Source organism: Canis lupus, chromosome 27 (genome assembly GCF_048164855.1).
Source record: "Canis lupus baileyi chromosome 27, mCanLup2.hap1, whole genome shotgun sequence".
Taxonomy (NCBI): Eukaryota; Metazoa; Chordata; class Mammalia; order Carnivora; family Canidae; genus Canis; species Canis lupus.
In genome coordinates this window covers 18,207,871-18,226,755 of record NC_132864.1, presented here as the reverse complement: position 1 = coordinate 18,226,755, position 18,885 = coordinate 18,207,871, and the positions used below count along the sequence as shown (strand labels likewise).

The window sequence follows — 18,885 nt, the reverse complement described above, 5'->3', positions numbered from 1 at the left end:
CCGGCTCTCCCGGGGCCGCGGCGAGAGGCTGAGCCGCAGGAGAATCGGCCGCGGCGGGCCGGGGAGGAGAGGCGAGCCGCGCGCGCGAGAGGCGAGCGCCCCTGCCCGGCGCCCGGCGCGCTCTCCGCCTTCCTGGCCCGGCTGGCTCGCTCCCTCCTCCTCCTCCCCCTTCCTCCCGGGCCCAGCCTCCTCCCTCGATCCCGGGCTGGATGACTGAGGCATTTCAGACGTGGGCTGAGCCAGCGCAGGCGAGCGAGCTCAGGGGCTGCAGCGATCTCTCGATAAGCCACCTAGAGGCGACTCTGCGCGCGCTCCCCAGTGGCTCCCCGCCCTCCCTCTGATCATGTTGACATATTCACAGGACAGGCAGTAGTACTGATGCGGCGCTGCGACGTTACAGTTTCCGACACCTTCTTTTTATAACTCGGCTCTATCCCCCAGCACTCGACCTGTGAAAACCACGCCTATGCAGCCACACAATTGGTCCGAAAGCGTCAAAGAGCCAATCAAGAGGCCTCCGGCTCCCCGCAGCCCACAGCAGAGCCCGACCTTCTAGAGCCGCCGAGCAGACGCCCGGGGAATTCTAGAGGCGGAGGAGGGTGGCGCGGAGCTCTCGCTCGCTCCTCTCGCTCCCTCCCTCTCCGACTCCGTCTCTCTCTCCCTCTCTCTCTCCTCTCTCTCTCTCCTCTCTGTCTCTCTCCCTCTCTCCCTCCACCTCTCCCCTTTTCATTCCCTCCCCACTAAATCCTCCCTGCCCTGCGCGTCTGGACGCAGATTTAGGAAGCGATTTCGCTCACGTTTTAGGACAAGGAAGACAGGCGCGGGAGGAGAGCACGGGCAAGACTCGGATTGCAACCCAGACACCCTCCGGAGGCTCGGAGCGGAGGAAGGAGGAGGAGGAGGAGGGCGAACGGAAGCCAGTGTGCAGTTCAAGTTTTGATAGCGCTGCTAGAAGAGGGCTTAAATCAGAGAGATTTTTTTTTTTTTTTTTTTAAGGCGAGAGACTTTTTCCGCTTCTCTCGCTCGCTGGGGAAGCCGGGTCGAGCGCAACTGCAGACGCCTCCAGCGAGAAAGAGGGAGAGAGGAAGACAGACAGGGGGGCGGGGAAGAAGAAGGAGAAGGAAAGGTAAAAAGTCTCCGAGCCGAGCCGTCCGCCTTTCCAACAAAGAACTGGGGGCTGGGGAGCTCTTCCCAGGACCCGGGGCTGCGGTGTCCATTTCGGCGAAGCGGCGGGGGCCCGGGCGCGGGGGAGGACCCTGCTCGCTCCTCTCGCCGCCGCCGGTGAAACCGACTTCCAGGAGCGGCTTTTTAAAACACGCAAGGCGCAAGGACAGTCACCCGAGCGGCTATGTCTCCTGATTTCTCGCCTTGCCCTCTTTAAAAGCGGCATCCCCCCCCCCAAAAAAAGACACTTTACTCCCCCTGCCCCTAGGGTGCTTTACTTGTGATTTTGCTCCCTTTTTTTTTTTCTTTTTTCTTTTTTCTTTTTTTCCTTTTTCAAACTATGTGCTGCTGTTAGAAAAACCCAAAACAAAACCAGACAGCAGCTGCGGACTTGTCCCCGGCTGGAGCCCAGCGCCCCGCCTGGAGTGGATGAGCCTCTCCATGAGAGATCCGGTCATTCCTGGGACAAGCATGGCCTACCATCCGTTCCTACCTCACCGGGCGCCGGACTTCGCCATGAGCGCGGTGCTGGGTCACCAGCCGCCCTTCTTCCCCGCGCTGACGCTGCCTCCCAACGGCGCGGCGGCGCTCTCGCTGCCCGGCGCCCTGGCCAAGCCGATCATGGATCAATTGGTGGGGGCGGCCGAGACCGGCATCCCTTTCTCTTCCCTGGGGCCCCAGGCGCATCTGAGGCCTCTGAAGACCATGGAGCCCGAAGAAGAGGTGGAGGATGACCCCAAGGTGCACCTCGAGGCCAAAGAACTTTGGGATCAGTTCCACAAGCGGGGCACCGAGATGGTCATTACCAAGTCGGGAAGGTAAGTGAGGAGCAGGGCTCCCTCCCTTGAAGCTACTGGAGGATTTTTTTTTTTTCCACCACCCCCCCCCCACCTCCCTTTATCTCTCTTTTCCCAGAACAGTAGCTTTGCCAGTTAATTTGGGCTTAGGAAAAAAAACTTAGTTCCCCTGAACCTGGGTACAGACATTCCTGGGCCCTGCTCCTGTGGCAGGGAATTTCAGCTTACCTGGGCGTCTGCAGGGGGTTAGCTTCTCCTACCTAGGTCTGCAACCTGGATTCCCTACTGGCCAGATAGAATTTTTCCAGGGAGCATAGACACCTCTGCAGGAAGAAAGAAAACCACCCCACTGCAGGAAGTTCACTGTTCAAACCTTTTCATCCTTACGCCTTTGTTGATGTGCTGTGGTGTTTGTTTCATTTTTGTTTCCAGAGAGAAAAACTTGAACGCCCTCTTCTTTTGTGTGGTGGTGGGAGACCTGACACTAGCTCTCCACTTGCCCTTTCTGCCTTCCAGCCTAGCCTCTGGTCCTGCAGGGGGGCCTGAGCTTGCCTCTGGCAGGGTCACAGAGATACGGAAGGGCACTTGGGTTTGTCCACACCACTTCACGTGTCTGTATCGGAGGGAGAGTTGAGGCAGTTTTGGATGATTAAGATTATGTTTGCATTTCCAAGTAGCCGGCGGAGAGACACATGCTGCTTTTTTATGCGTGAATATTATCAAGCGTATTTCATATAACTTTTAAAAGGTCCTTGCCTGGCCAAAACCTGCCTGTCACTTAAAATCACCGATTTTTATTTTATGGCATTGAAGTCTATCAAGGCATAACATTGGAATGATAAAAAATAAAATCCCTCTCTTGATGTCTTGAGCTTTCTGTGTCTCTCCTGGCTAAATGAAGCCAAAGTTTGGCATAAAACCCTCAGACCCAGAAGACATTTCCTCCGTTTCACGGTGAAGTGCTTCCTTTTAAGTCAAGACTGGAGAATGCCAACACTTCTGGGAAATAAAAAAAGCAGTTTGGTGGTACAGTCTTGCAGTTTGAGATTGGCCTGAGCAATGGGAGAAATGTGGTTAGCAGCATGCTAGGCAGATTGGTGATCAGGCCCAGGAGTCCAGCCCAAACTGAAAAATTCGTTTTGAGAACTCACTGAGGGCCGGTTTCATTTCGCCAGCGGCGGGATTCCTGTTCCCTCGGAGGGAGGGTGGAGGTTTATTTCCTTGATAAGTTTAACATTTTTCTCATCAATGGAATGGTGGAAAATTCTAGCCTTGACCGACTCCACTTTACTCAAATCCTACCCCGAGCTGTTTAGAAGTAGACAACTCACAGGGAAGGGTAGAGGCAAGAATTTCTCTGTAAAGAGGGCCATCTACGAAGTCCTACAAGAGGAAAAAATTGTGGAGAAAGTACTAGACGCTGCTGAGAAATGTAGTGCCACAATTCACTTGTTTTGAGCCTTGGGACATTTCCCGGTAGAGGAACTGTATATGTAACACTTGTATTGGGGAAGAATACAATTTTGCACTCAGTGGCGCTCCTGACACCGAAGCTCCACAGTCAATCACAATACAAAGTTTTAAAATTGATTTAAATATTTCAGAGTAAATAGGTGATCAAACCCAGGAGTCTGAGTGATTTCTTTTTCTTTCTTCTTTTCTCTTCCCTCCCAACTGTAGGCGAATGTTTCCTCCATTTAAAGTAAGATGTTCTGGGCTGGATAAAAAAGCCAAATATATTTTGTTGATGGACATTATAGCTGCTGATGACTGTCGATATAAATTTCATAATTCTCGGTGGATGGTGGCGGGTAAGGCTGACCCTGAAATGCCAAAGAGAATGTACATTCACCCAGACAGCCCTGCTACGGGGGAACAATGGATGTCAAAAGTTGTCACTTTCCACAAACTGAAACTCACCAACAACATTTCGGACAAACACGGATTTGTAAGTTTCAGCGCTCCCGTCAGTAAAATCTTCTCTCTTCACCCTAGCGAAGGCAGTGCGTCCCCTCTCCTTGAAAAATCACAAGTTTCTGCTCAGACTTCTCCCTAGCTCTCTGTTGCTAAGCGTAGTGGCAAAGTTGTTCGATCCAAAGCAGAGCCAGAGAGAGGATTCCGGGGTGTTTCTCTTCGGATAATGGAAGGCCTGGCGTTCTGAAAAACAAAAAGCAAAATAATAATAATAATAATAATAATAATAATAATAAATACAAATCGAGGGCAAGAACACTAACTGCTCACGTTCTGTGGCGATCCCAGGTCTTGGTAAATGCCTGACAGTGAAGTTAAACACCAATCGCTAAGATACAAAATCAATTTGAAAGTTAATGTGTGCGCCAGGGATTTGTTCTGAGCTATCACACTTCTGTTTTGAAACCAGCCATATTCTTTTCTTGCGGGAGTTCTGAGGTTCAGAGCCTTGGCTACGTCGGTTAAAGGGTCTGAAGGCGTCTTTTGAAAGATTCTTTTTTTTTTCTTTTGTGAAGAAAGAATATCGGACTTAGGAGAAAGTCAAGTTTACTAGAAATGAGGCTGAACTCTCCAGGATAAAAATTGTGTGTGTGTGTGTGTGTGTGTGTGTGTATTGGGAGTGTATATATGGATTCAGTGGGAGAGTCCTTAGAAACTTTTAGGAGACCAGAATTGCTTGTAAAAGTCAAGCAAAACACCTTTTGCCCCCTGCCCCTACCCCTCCCCAGCATTTCAATAAAATAAGCCGAGTGATAAGCGAGGAATAAGCAGAAAGATTAGGCCCAGGAAGACGTGAATGGCACGGAAGTATCTTCAGCCGGCAAGGATTGCCTTTGAAGCTCTTGATTTGATTAAGGCATAAATATTCCTCTCTAGAGTTCAACCTTTCAGGGCTTTAAGTGGATTGGGCTCGTCAATTAGTGGGCGCTTAAAGGACTGAATCATTTTGTAAATTAAAATGCATGTTTTTCTCTATCTTTTAAGACTTTGGCCTTCCCAAGTGATCACGCAACGTGGCAGGGGAATTATAGTTTTGGTACTCAGGTAGGCTAGGGTTCAAGGTACGCACGGACCTTAGGTGGTGAGGGTGGGGGGGACCCTTTGGAAATTGAGGAGCAATTTGGATTCTCCAGAAGAGGATATCTTTGGAGCGGAGTGTACCCGAAGAGGTACTCCGAGACTCCCAAGGAGGTGGGCTCGGCATAAGCAGCGTGGTACCCGTCGGTGGGGTAGAAGTCAGCCTGGCAGGGGTCCTGAGGTCCCGCTGGTCCCACTAAATCTTTGCTTTATGTGTCTCCCCCTCCTCCCTGCCCCCTACCCCCCACCCCGCAGACTATATTGAACTCCATGCACAAATACCAGCCCCGGTTCCACATTGTGAGAGCCAATGACATCTTGAAACTTCCCTATAGTACATTTCGGACGTACTTGTTCCCGGAGACCGAATTCATCGCTGTGACGGCATACCAGAATGATAAGGTAACCAAAGGCGCGTTGCTTTTTCATGGCGATCCTTTTCCCTCCCACCTTTAAGCCACTCTGGGTGAGGTAGAGAAAGTTATAAAACAATAAGGATTAAGGGACGGGAGTCTTGAGTTTTCTTCTGTGATCTGACCTTCCGTGGAGCTTTTGGGGGAAAGAGGCTCTAGCACATCACCGAGGCGGGGGTGGGGGGGAGGGACCCAGAACAAAGCAAAACAAAAACTCAACCAGCGAGGAATCCAATACTGAACGAAAAGATGCAGACTAACTTTGCCTCCTATAACTTGTGCTGTCATCCGCTCCCCCACTCCCCCGCTCCCAGGCTTTCTCTTTCTTGCTTGTTTTGAGGCTAAACCTCTTCTCCAGAAAGAAGGATCAAAAATCAGGTTCCACGTTCTAAAGGAACCCGCTAAAAATTGAAGGCAGGAGCCATTTGGGATCCTGGGAGGAGAATCCCATTGGAGAGAGCAGCTTTTCTCCCCTAGCCAGAAATCCCGAGTAGCTGGTCTGGTTTTTATTACCTTTTATGCTGCTGTGTTTTTTATGGTGTGGGGTGTGTGTGTGTGTGTGTGTGTGTGTGTGTGTGTGTTTGGAAAAACCTTCTGTGATCACAGGGTCATGCTAATCGAGTTGTCTGAGGCTTTTGAGATGAGATGACCAAAGTCATCACCTCATTTGAAGGTTTTTCCTCCCTTGGGCCTGAGGCCCGGGATTAGGAGTACCCCCAAATGGAACAGCAGGCAGCACCTGGTATATAAAGTTATGGTGTCCTGAAGGTCATGGGCATGTGCACAGAGACAAAGTGGCTTTTGCTGATTCACCGGTTCCCAGCTTGGCTGTTAGCAGGCAGTTATGGGGGTGAGGGCCACTGAGGACCTCTGCTCTTCTTACCTCCGTGAGAGTCCAGTTTCCTGACAACACCTTGCATTTTGAGTTCACTGTCACTGTGGGTGGGTCCTCTGGCTCACTGACAGGGGTGTTCCAGGTCTGTCTCCTTTATCTGGAGAACCTCCTTTCCTGAAATCTTGCATATGGGAGTTTATTCCAAAAGACAAGAATCCAACCAAGGGTCCCTTCCCACCTCTGGGGAACTCTCTCTATATATATCAATGTGTTTTCCCTCAAAGGGAAGGGATTTGAAAGATTACATACTATGGCATTTTGCCCCAGCATGCAAAATGCATGCTCCCTCTAGACCCAGAATCCTGTGACTCTAACTTGTTAATGTAATAATAAAATGTATGTAGCATTTTTGATTATACGAAGAGGCCCCAGGCCTTCTTCTCCAGCCTAATGGCAGTGGCAGAGCATATAAATGAAAACAAATGTTTCCAGTGGTCATTCAGTTCTTTGACATCTGTAATTGTCAATATTGTAATTCCTTAGCGCCCCCTCCCAACAAAACCCAGCAAAAAAATCAAGCCCACTCTGGCACAAGGGTAGCGAAAACCTCATAAATCATTTCATTAGATTCACAGAGAAGGTTGGAGTGTATGCTGTGTGTGTGTGTGTGTGTGTGTGCGTGTGTGTGTGTGTTTGGGGGCAGGAAATATGCCATAACATATTTTATGATTAACTGCACTATATAAAAAAAATGAAAGCGCAATTTTAAGATCTACAGGTTGTCCCTTTTGACAGCTTCGACAGTCTTTCCATTTCTAAACCCAAGCTCTCAAGGCCGCCTACAGAACAGAATGAGGCATTTCCCAGACAGTATAATTTCAGTCTGGAATCCCTGGTTTGGCTTCCTATGGGAGATGTAAGCCATGGTACAGTTCTTTGATTTTCCTCTCTGTCCCCTCTGACGACACTGTGAGATCCTCTCCCTTTCCCTTTAACCTGGCGTATCCAAATGACTTCTTGTGGCAGTCAGAGTTCTCGTAGACAGAGCTGGGGCGGGGGGGAAGCACCCCTAAAACATTCTATAAATTGAGACCAATATGTCTTTCTTGCTTGTGTCTCCTCCTCTAGATAACTCAGCTAAAAATAGACAACAACCCTTTTGCAAAAGGTTTCCGGGACACTGGAAATGGCAGGAGAGAAAAAAGGTGAGCAGAGACACTTAGTATTATTGTCTCCGATAATTTGGAATCACTTTTCTAGGGCCCAGATCTCAACTGTTAGAAGTGGAATCCGGGCCCTTCTAGTAAGGAGATGGGGGGAGAGGGTGGAAATAATGTACTGCTGCTCTGCCACCTGCTTGTAGACTTCAGGACACTACTTTTCTACCTCCCACGAGTTACCTTAGAGGAGATGAACTAGGCCACACCATTTTTTCCCTGGAAGAAAAGTGTCAGGGATAACAGATGATAGACAGACGCCTATTAATTCCTAATTAATTTAAGTTCATCCTGGGCAGGTCCCAGGAAAGGACTAAACTCATTCACAAAATGCTTTGGAATTTTTGCAATCTTGTCTTGCAAATACCATCAGACAGAACTGAGGCCCCTTGAGAAATCTGGGGCTCCCTCCTTCATGGCTATAGGTATCATTTTGCATTCAGCAGACAGCTGGATGGTATATGGAAGAAGCACTCCCCTCCCCCCAGCGACTTTCAAAGAATTTCTAAAATCCAGAAAATCAGTCCAAATTTTTAACCTACCCCCTTGCGGGATAGGGGTGAGCATTATAACATAATTTCTAACCTAATAGATTTTTTTTTTTCACTCCGGTTATGATTCATGGGTTGCTAAAGCAATTAAAAGTGCACCATGAAATAAGCACTTCTCCCAGTCTGAGCAACCAGTTGGGAGTGCGTGGGCTGTTTGTGTTCACCAGTTTGGGCCACGGAGGTCCCTCTCCTTCTCAAGGCCTGCCCAGGCCCTTTCTCTGGTGAACCCCTGATCCCTAAGCCTTCTTCCTTCAACACCCCACCCCCATGCCACACTCTTCAGCTTAGTTACAGGGTCAAGAATAATGCTTGGGTCTCTGAGGCTGCCTTGTGGCAGGCGGGTTTCAGAGAACTCCTGTTGTCCTTGGGTGGAGGTGGGGTGGCGGTGGGCAGGGGGAGGTGGGAGGTGTGTGTGTGCACCAGTGTGCCCTCTTTGGAGAGGGTGAGGCACACAGAGAGGGGAGCTGTGTGCCCAGTTCTGCAACACTGGGTGTGGGCTTCTGTTGCAGAAAACAGCTCACCCTGCAGTCCATGCGGGTGTTCGATGACAGACACAAAAAGGAGAATGGGACCTCAGATGAGTCCTCAAGCGAACAGGCCGCCTTCAACTGCTTTGCTCAGTCCTCGTCTCCAGCTGTCTCCACTGTGGGGACATCGAACCTCAAAGGTAGGCCTAGTCGCCTCTGCTCCTCTCCCAAGTCTCTGGATGTGGGTGAGGGTGTGTGTGTGTGTGCACGCAGGCACGTGTGCTGGGAGAGTTGGGAGTGGGGCACCCATCAGGCAACCTACCCTTTAAAAACTTCAGATGCTTCTAGAAGCCCCTATGCAAGAGCCTGAGTTCAAAAACAAGTGGCCAGATGTGTCCCTCTCTGGACTTTGTATAAAGGAGAGCTCAGGACCCGGTCCCCCAAACCTTGACTTGGCTGCCGTTGGGGTGTCTCCAAGTTCCTTCTCAGTGGAGTACATCTCTGTCCCTGTCCCTCTGCAACCAAGCAGCTGCTGACTTTCCACTATCTTCGAGCTCCAGATTAAAATGTGTTGGAAGGGGGAGGTGGGGGGAGGCAAGGGATCCTCTGCCACCTGGAACAGAGAAGGTGGCTGAGAAAACATCCAGCCATACAGCAACAATGAGCACTGGGGCTCTGAGTGGGGAGGGTGGGGGAGTGGGAGGGGACGAGATGGTTCAAATCCCCAGTTAGTTTCCTGTGTTTAAAGAGCAAGAACTATTTATTTGGAAAGACACATTCTCTCTGTCTCTTTCTCAACAGGGAAAAACCTGTTTTTAAGTGAATTAAAAAGAAAGTCCATTATGACTTCAAATCCCTTTAAACTTGAAACAAAATAGGATCCCTTTTTATTTTTTTCTGGTAGGACACCCACAGAGGGTGTGGTGACAGCAAAAGAGAGTCTGTGATTGTCTCTGGGCAGTGAACACGCTGCTCCCATCCCTGTGCAGGCACAGGGGCACACAGAAGGCCCCCGTTGACTGTGTCTGCATGTGTGTGCGTGTTGGGGGAAGGTGTTCCTTTCTGCCAGGACCAATTCGGATGCCAGGGTTCAAACAAATCCTCCTGAAAGAATCCACAAATTTGTGGAAGGTGCTCATCTTGGTCACTCACTGAACAAAAACACTGGAAAGTAGGTGTTCCCAGAGTGAGTTTTAGGATAAGTTTAATTTTGCTTAAAATAAAAAAAACAGTCAGTGCAGTGGAGGGGTGGGGGGGGAGGAAGGTGAATAAAGGCTTTGTCTGGCACAGCAGGAGCTCAATGAATGGTTGTAAAAAATTGCAAAATCCACTAGTGATTTGGGATGGGGGGGCCTATAGGAGAACGGGTTCAGTTCTATCCAAATACTTTATTTTTATTATTTTTTAGAGATTTTATTTATTCATTCATGAGACCCAGAAAGAGGCCTAGATAGGCAGAGGGAGAAGCAGGCTCCCTGCGGTGAGCCGGATGCAGGACTCAGTCCCAGGACCCTGGGATGGGGCCCTGAGCCAAAGGCAGATGCTCAACCACTGAGCCACCCAGGCGCCCTCTATCCAAGTATCTTAGATGCGCTGTTAGCCTATTGAAACGTCCCACTCAAGTGGCCAGGTGTCATCACACCCACTTTGCAGATGAGAAAACCGAGGCCCAGAGAGGTTAAGGGGCGGGCGGGGACCACCCAGCTTGTAAATGGCCAAGCGGGGATTCAGACCGGGAACTGGCCCTCCACTGGCCCGGACTGGAGCTCACGCCCTTCCCTGGCCCCTGTGCCCGTCCTACGGTAGACCTGTGTCCCAGCGAGGGGGAGAGCGACGCCGAGGCCGACAGCAAAGAGGAGCACGGCCCCGAGGCCTGCGACGCGGCCAAGATCTCCACCACCACGTCGGAGGAGCCGAGCCGCGACAAGGGCAGCCCCGCGCTCAAGGCGCACCTCTTCGCGGCCGAGCCCGGCGGCCGGCCCCGCGACGGAGGGCGGCCGGACAAGGCGTCGCCCGACTCGCGCCACAGCCCGGCCACCATCTCGTCCAGCACCCGCGGCCTGGGCGCCGACGAGCGCCGCAGCCCCGGCCGCGAGGGCGCGGCCCCGTCCAAGGCCGAGGAGGCGCGCGCGCTGCCGGGCAAGGAGGCCTTCGCGCCGCTCACGGTGCAGACGGACGCGGCGGCCGCGCACCTGGGCCAGGGCCCCCTGCCCGGCCTCGGCTTCGCCCCCGGCCTGGCCGGCCAGCAGTTCTTCAACGGGCACCCGCTCTTCCTGCACCCCGGCCAGTTCGCCATGGGGGGCGCCTTCTCCGGCATGGCGGCGGGCATGGGGCCCCTGCTGGCCACCGTGTCCGGGGCCTCCACCGGCGTCTCGGGCCTGGATTCCACCGCCATGGCCTCGGCCGCCGCGGCGCAGGGACTGTCGGGGGCGTCGGCGGCCACCCTGCCCTTCCACCTGCAGCAGCACGTCCTGGCCTCCCAGGTAAGGAGGGGCCCCTGCCTGCCCTGGGGTCGCAGACCCTCTCCAGGGAGCTCTGCCTAGCAAGAGAAGTAGCAGTATGGTGATGGCTAGGTCCAGTCTTCTCATGGACTCCGCAAAAGCTCACACCCCTCCCCAAAGCTTGAATTTCTTTCTCGTCTCGGTTAAGGGCTGTTTCTCGTAAGTAGGTAGGCAGTGATAATAATAATTAAGCCAAAAAATAATAATAATAATAATAATTAAGCCACCCCTAGCACTTAGCTTGCACTTGGTCTATCCTGACTCCAGTAGCTCTATTGTTACTTGCGCTTTATAGATGAAGTGGCGCAGGCGCAGAGATGTTGAGTGACTTACCCAGAGTCACACAGCTGGGAAGTGGTGGAGCAAAGACTCTATCTACTCCAGGTAGTCTGACTCCTGGGCCTTGTTAGGGTCTCTGATTTTAGCTTCGGAGTGCAAATGTCTCTTAAATGGCTTCTAGCCAGCCGGCCACCAGGAATCAGCCGAGGGGGAGACCCTGGCCTCCTTGGGCGGGAGCTAGGTCTTGAACCTTTCCTCCCAGTGGGAAGCTTGTCCCCTGTCCCCCAAAGGGTTAACAGTTCGTGTGCCCGGGTGGGAAATGTCAGAGGATTGGGGCAGGCTTCGGCTGTGGCAGGCCTGGCAGCCTCTGCGTGCTTCAGACAGCTGTGCTGGGGTACAGGGCAGCTGGGGAGAAGTCTCAGGCCGCTGGAATTGATCTGAACCCAGGGAAGAGGTTCTGTGGGGTTTCCTGCAGGCCCTTGCCTTTGTTTTGTCTGAGCACATTCGTCTCCCTTCTCCCAGCCAAGAAGCAGGGTTGTCCTCCCCCCAGGGGTGGGGGAGGAGGAGGAAACTGAGTAGGCATCTGGCTTTCCCCATTGCTCTCCTCTCCGTGCGCGAGCCGCTCCTGGAGACCTCGTCCTCGGTGGGCAGCAGGGGGTAGGTGGACGAAGCCTGTCCCCCGGGGAACAAAAGTATCAATGATACCCCCAAGGCAGGGGACAGTGAGAACTAGGCCCGGCTGGAGTGCCTGTGTTTTAAATTCTGCTTCTGCCACTTGCAAGCCAAGTGCCTTCCTGCACCCCTGCGGCCTTCCTCAGTTTCTCCACCCGGAATACCAGTGTATCAGGCTAGATGATTTCTGCCTCCGTTCAGAGCAAATGCCTTTTGCTCCCCACCCCCACCCCCAATTACCTTTAGCCTAAAGATCTTCTCCTGGACTTTTTTTTTTTTTTTTTTTTTTCCGTTTGAGAAACTTCTGGAATCAGAGTGATTAGGGGGCAGGGAGGACGAATGAAAGAAACGTATTTTCCATCATTTCCATCCGGTGGTTTTCACTTACTACCTTTGCGGCTGGACTAGACTGCAGCCCCATTTAACAGGTGCAACGACTGACCCCAGGGCCAGAATTTCTAGCAGTTCTCTTGGCCAGGTGCCCTGTGTAGCCTACCGCGGGCGTTAGGTCGTTTAATATCCAAAGTCCCAGTAAGTATAGGAACTGTGTAGTATTTCCCCGGACTTTTTTTTTTCCCCCATAAGAAAGCGGAGGCACAGGGAGTCAAGTGGACCTGGAGGAGGAAGCCTGAGCTGCCCCCTTCCCCAAGAGATTAATGACTAGCCCGAGGTGGAGGTGGAGGTGGAGGGGAGGTGGAGGTGGAGGTGGAGGTGGATGGGAGGTGGAGGTGGAGGGGAGGTGGAGGTGGAGGTGGAGGTGTGGGGCGGGGCGGGTGGGGGTGGGGGTGGGGGTGGGGAGGCCGCGGGGCGAGCCAGGCCGAGCCGGGCCCCTCCCCCGCGCAGCCCCCGCCGGCTGACGCGCCGCCCGCCTTCCTCCCCCCGCCGCAGGGCCTGGCCATGTCGCCCTTCGGAAGCCTGTTCCCGTACCCCTACACCTACATGGCGGCGGCGGCGGCGGCGTCGTCGGCCGCGGCGTCCAGCTCGGTGCACCGCCACCCGTTCCTCAACCTGAACAGCATGCGCCCGCGGCTGCGCTACAGCCCCTACTCCATCCCCATGCCCGTCCCGGACGGCAGCAGCCTGCTCACCACCGCGCTGCCGGCCATGGCCGCGGCCGCGGGGCCCCTGGACGCCAAGGCCGCCGCGCTGGCCGCCAGCCCGGCCTCGGTGGCCGTGGACTCGGGCTCGGAACTCAACAGCCGCTCGTCCACGCTCTCCTCCAGCTCCGTGTCCCTGTCGCCCAAACTCTGCCCGGAGAAAGAGGCGGCCACCAGCGAACTGCAGAGCATCCAGCGGTTGGTCAGCGGCTTGGAAGCCAAGCCCGACAGGTCCCGCAGCGGGTCCCCATAGAGCCCTCCCTGGGAAAATCTCTTCATTCCAGTCCAGTCCAGTCTGCAGTGCACTTTGTTGGATATAAAATAAACCACGGGCGTGCAGTGGGGGTTGGCCCTTTGTGCAGTCCTGTCTGGAAAGGGGTGCCGGACTCCCTCTAGAGAATGTGCTAGAAACAGGCCCTGTCTTCTTGGCGTGGTTTATATATCCGGGATCTGGCTCAGATTCTGGGGCTCAGAGATGTCTGTTGCATTGAGCTATAGGGGGTGGGAGGGAAAACATTCACGGCCAGAGCACCTTCAGCCAGGCTGGTCTGGGAGCTGTGGGAAGAAAAAGGTAGCCAGGCCCACCAGGAGGGGGGAGGTGTTGAAAGGCTTCTCCCCCAGTGCAGATTTATATATTTTTTCCTTCACCGTGTCGAGTAGAAACAAAAATAAAATTTAAAAAAATATATATATATACTGGGGACAAATGGATACATTAACACGATTCTGTTTGTGAAGATTAAAAACTTTATAGCGACTTGCCTATCAGTTCTAAATAAATTACTGAACAGCATTGTTTGGGGAGGGAAGTCGTTCCCATCCTTGTTTGGTCTCTATTAAGGAAATCTGTGTCTTTTTAATATTCTTGTGATGTTTTAAGAGCCACTATAGGTCTCTTCTTGCATGTTCCACGGTAATGTATTTGTGGGTTTTTGTTTTTTTTTATTTTGAATGCTTGCTTTTAGAGAGAAAAGAACATGACCCCACACCTCCCCCCACCCATTCTCTACCCTCCAATCGGCAACCCCAAGGGGGAGGATTTAAAGGGAAGGGGTGGGGAAAATACAAAAAAAAAAAATGAATTTATTTTATCTAAGCTCTGTAGCAGGATTTATGTCCTTCTTTGACAGTTCTTTCTCTTTCGTGTATATGCAATAACAAGGTTTTAAGAAAAATAATAAAGAAGAAGCGAGACTATTAGACAAAGTATTTATGTAATTATTTGATAACTCCTGTAAATAGGTGGAATATGAATGCTCGGAAAATTAAACTTTAATTTATTGACGTTGTACATAGCTCTATGTAAATAGGATCGCAGCTGTCAGGTTTTGTGTTCTTGTTTTCCTTTTGTCAGTTTTATTTCAAGGTCACAGGATCGCTTTTAAAACTAGAAAACACACTTTCTGCACCAACACCAACACACTTTAAAGAGTTGTCTGCAAAAACAAAACAAAACAAAATCTTTTTCCTTTTTTTAGCGTCCATGAGTGAAGGAAAGTGCCATTGCCTATTTCACCCCAAACTGGGGAGGTGATGCCACTTCCCAGCTCACCTGAAATTCCCTAAAATAGAACACCCCAAGTGTGGTTCTGAGATTGCTTGGGAGGGGTGTGGTGGGGGGGTGGCGGGGAGTGCAGAGGCTGTGGTTTGACTTTCTAATTTTTCTTTTGTATTTGTATTTGCTAGTCTGATTTCTTCAAAACGAAGGTGGAATTGACTACTGTCTTCAATATTGATGGTGTTTTGAATTGGTGCCTAGAGAGATATATTCCCAGTTCACAAGTCAGGTCCTGAGAGATGGTTTAAAGACAAAAAATTCATGAAGGTATATTTTGTGTTCTAATTGTTGATGAGTTCTTTGGTTTTCTGTATTTCTTCCCCTTCTCTTTCAAACATCATCGAAATTTCAATAAATTTTTATTGAAATGTCTTTGGGCCTGGCGTTAAGTGCTTTTCTTCAGAAAGCTTCCCTGCGAGGGGGAGTCTCTATCCTGGCTGTTCCCCTCAATCCCCTTCCCTTCGCCTTTAAGTAATTAAGACCGCCTCCACGGAACCCAAATGAGCTGTCACTCAAGTTACAAAGCTAAAAACAAAAGTCCCTGACTGGGGCGAAGGGAGCCGCCTCAATCTGAAATTACTTTTTCCTTTAAATTAGGGAGCAAAACAGAGACGGGAAGAGGGCTGATTAGAATTGGGTAGCATAGTAATTTCAGATACTTAAGTTTTAATGGAAAAAGAATGCTCCGCTCCCCCAAGTCCGTGGTTCCCACACGAGTCCGACCAAAAAAATACATTTCGAGGGCTGCGAACGTTTTCGTTTTAGGCTCGCTCTCCCTTTTCACGTCGGTATGGGAAATGCAAGTCAAAACTATCTTTTTGCACCAGTGTGCAAAAAAAAAAAAGGACGGATCTCCTCCCCGCCAGACCCGGCTTGGCAAGGCAGCGACCCTCCGGGTGGCGGGGAAGCAGGCGCCCCCCCCCCCCCCCCCCGCGGTGTCTCCGCCTGGACCCTTGCTGACCCCGGGCGCCCCGGCCGGCGTGCGGCGCGCAGCCCCCTCCGCGCACACTTAGCTGTGTCACGCGAGGGAGCAGGCAGGTCCCCCCCTACCCTACAAGGGAAAGGTAACTCCTGGGCGTGTGGTTGACCCCCTCCCAGGGAAAGTCACCCAGGAGGCTGACACCCTCCTCCAGCCAGCCCCCAGGCTGTTTGGGGAGTTGCCTTTTGAAGCTCCATTTATTTTTGAAACGTTCAATAAAAAAAAAGAGTAAGGCCGGGACAGTCTTTTGGTCTCCTAGCGTCCCCACCCCCAGAGGAGGTATATTCGCGCGGGGGGGTGAGTGGCCGAGAAAAGGTAAGGTTCTCGAGGCCTTTTCTTGCCCTGGGGGCCGGGACGCAGGGACCCAGCCGGAGCCAGCCCGGCAGCTGCCTCCCTCCCTCCCTCCCACCCCCCTCCCTGGAGCCCGCCAGCCCGGCCCCAAGTCCCTGTCACCTTCGGGCCTCTTGAATGGCCGGCGAGGAGGATCCTCCTCCCCTCCCTGATCCCGCACTTGGAAGGGGATAGAGGTCGGGACCTTTTGGAGAGGGGGGCCGAGCCCCTTGCGTCTGCGGCCGGGCTCGTGGGGAGCCCCGCACCCTCTCCAGTGCTGTCTCCCCGGGTGAGAAGGCGAACAAGCAGGGGCGGAGGTGGGGGGTGGGGACGGCTTGCAGGGCGGGGGGACCTTTGGGGCGCTAGGTCCCCTGAGGCCGCGGAGAACCACAGGGCGCGCGCCCACTGGGACCGGCTCCCGCCCGAGGCTGGCGCGCCGAGCCCCGTCCCTGGAAGGTGGCCGTGGGCAGGGTGCGCCCGGCGCGCTCTCCCTCTCGAGTGGGGGAGCAAAGAGCCCCGGCCTCGGAGACAGAAGGAATGCTTTTCTTCCTCAGTCCACATCTGCTCCCCCCCCCCGCCCCCCAAATTCTCGGACAGGGCTCAGACGTGCGGCCGGCCTCTCCCACGGCCTGCCCCCCTCCCTTTTAATCTCCTGTGTATCTTATTTGTATGTAGTGATGTTAATGAGTAACTCTTGTGGCGCTGATGGACGGGGGGTGAACCGCTCGCAATCTCTCTGGATTTCGTTGCCTATTACTCACCTGGCGCCGGTCGCAATCTCGCCGCGGGCTTTATGGTGGCGGCGGCCGCCGCGGAGGCCACTCGGGGCCGGCGCCTTCGGCTTTTTTTCCGGGCTTCGAGTGCCACCTATCTGTCTGGCCCACGAATGCGCCCGGGTGGCCGCCGCGGGCTCGGCATCCCAGCGCCGCCGGGTCCCGGACCTTGGGCGCTTCACCTTTGCCCCTTCCCATCCTCGCCGCCCCAGCCGGCGCCCCCTCCTTCTCGGGCCCCCCTCCCCCCCCCACCCACTCCCACCCCCAGCATCGGAAGAGGCAGTGGTCTCTTTCCTGGATATCACTTTCACTCCTCTTTGGGCCTCAGATGAGAAAAACAGTCCTTCCCGTCTTTGGGTTTCCAAAGAGAGTAAGGAAATTCCGGGAGGGGACCCTCTCGTCATTTTCTGGCCAAGCACCCCGCTGCTCGGCCTAGAAATCCCCAGCCGGTCCCCCCCGCGGCCCAGCCGGGCTGGGTGGGGATAACCTGAGTTCTTGGTGGGCAGAGGAACGAGGAAGGATTCCCTCCTCCCCCAAAATGACATAACTCAAATTCTATCCTGGATGCGGCTTCCCTTAGCCTGGATGCGCTCTTTCTTTCTTACTTTAGAACTCTGGAATGTTTCGGTTTTTACCCTGGCCGCGTCTACAGGGCCCAAGGCCGCGGCTCCGGGGAGCAGCAGTCCGTAAGGGCCCCCGCGGGGCCAGCTGTGGCAGCTTGCAGGGCCGGGCGACTCCGTGATTTGTAGATTTAAGGTGACAAATGCGGGTGCCGGCCGGAGCCCTCGGCCCCCGCCCCTCGGGGAGGTCGGCTCCGAGCCCGGCTGCTCCCTGGCGTCTGAGGCCGGCGGAGGGGCGGGGGTGGGGTCGCCGTTCGCGGGGCTTTGAGCCGCGGGGAGAGGCGTCCGGGTTCCTGCTGACCTCCCGGCGCTAATTGCAGGGGCCGAAGGGCGCGCTCCGGCAGAGGCAGGGGTCACGACCCTGTGCGCTCCCTCCTCCCGGGTCGGGCCGGCGGCAGGAGCGGGTGCGTGCACGCGGGCGTGCGGGTGGATGCGCGCGCGCAGAGCCTCCCTCCGGGTCTGCACTGTTCCGGGACCCACTCTTTATTTCTGGGGAAAGTTCTCGGCGTGTAGGTCCTCAAAAAAAAAAAAAAAAAAAAAATTCCATCCGAGAAGGAAAACCCTTGTTCTGACCTTTCCCCTAAGCCAGCAGACAGGCAGCCGCCTTCGGGCGCTGCAAGAGGCTTGACACGCTTGGCGTCCGCGCTCTTTCTGCCTCGCTGGTTTCCAAATTCGACCTCGCGGCAACCAGCCAAGAGAGAGGCTGCTGGGTGTGGGCGCCAGGCCGCGTCGTGGGCTCTATTACACGGAGCCGTAGATGTGCAAACCTGTGAGGAGCTCTTAGGGTGTTGGCCATGCGGGGCTGGGACCTGCAGGTGTCAGGAGGAGATGCGTGTGTGGGTGCGTGTACGTGTGCGTGCTCCATCTGCAGACGTCTCTTCCAATTTAGATTTAGAAGTGCATGCGCAAGACAGTTCCGGATGTAGATGCATTTGGTTGTTTTACAATCAAGATGCGTATAATCAAGATGTATATGTTGCAGATGTCGGCATTCAAAGTACACGTAACAACAATCGTAAAAATAGCTGGCAAAGAAGAGGCACGTGCCCGTGCCAGGCACTTGGTTAAGCACCTCACAAAAATGACCTCTTGCAGTGTTCACGATTCACCCGGGAGGGTGGGTAGGACCTTTATCCCTGCTTGATGGGGGACAAAACTGAGGCACAGATTCATTAAGGCACTTAATCAAGATCACCCCAGAGCCAGAATTCCCAATGAAGTGGCCTCCAGAATCCACTTTGATCGCCATACCTACTTCAGGTGTACATACCTGTAATACATCTGTCCCGGATGTAGAGAAATCTACCCGTGTGGCCTGGGTTTTGGCGTGTGGCTGGCTCGCTCTTCATAGGAGAACACTAACTTCTCGGGCACCGGCCGTGCTGTGGGAAAGGGAAGCTCCTATTTTGGCATTCCATTCCCGGGCCCTCTCTCCCCCCCCACCCCAAGGACCCATGGGGCAAAGACCCCAGGCTTGGGGGCCTTTGTTCCTTGGCAGATGAAGGGAGAGGTGGACTGGGGACAGAACTCCGGTTAAAAGTGCCTGCGGCCGGGCACGGGAGCAGATACCCGGTTCTCCTC

General features: G+C 53.4%; 1 protein-coding gene across 2 annotated transcripts; it reads left to right on the top strand.

The window, feature by feature from the left end:
- The first annotated feature begins 228 nt into the window (after nt 1–228).
- Nucleotides 229–14,974, top strand: TBX3 (T-box transcription factor 3). Of its 2 annotated transcripts, XM_072802649.1 has the most exons (8): nt 229–1,982; nt 3,642–3,909; nt 4,920–4,979; nt 5,268–5,414; nt 7,389–7,465; nt 8,538–8,695; nt 10,302–10,978; nt 12,836–14,974. In XM_072802649.1, the coding sequence occupies exons 1-8, from the start codon at nt 1,594–1,596 to the stop codon at nt 13,295–13,297; spliced, it is 2,238 nt and encodes a 745-aa protein (XP_072658750.1). In that variant the 5' UTR covers nt 229–1,593; the 3' UTR covers nt 13,298–14,974. The 2 variants fall into 2 exon arrangements, with proteins under 2 accessions (XP_072658750.1, XP_072658751.1); XM_072802650.1 differs by lacking the exon at nt 4,920–4,979 and having other exon boundaries at nt 232–1,982.
- Nucleotides 14,975–18,885: the final 3,911 nt, after the last annotated feature.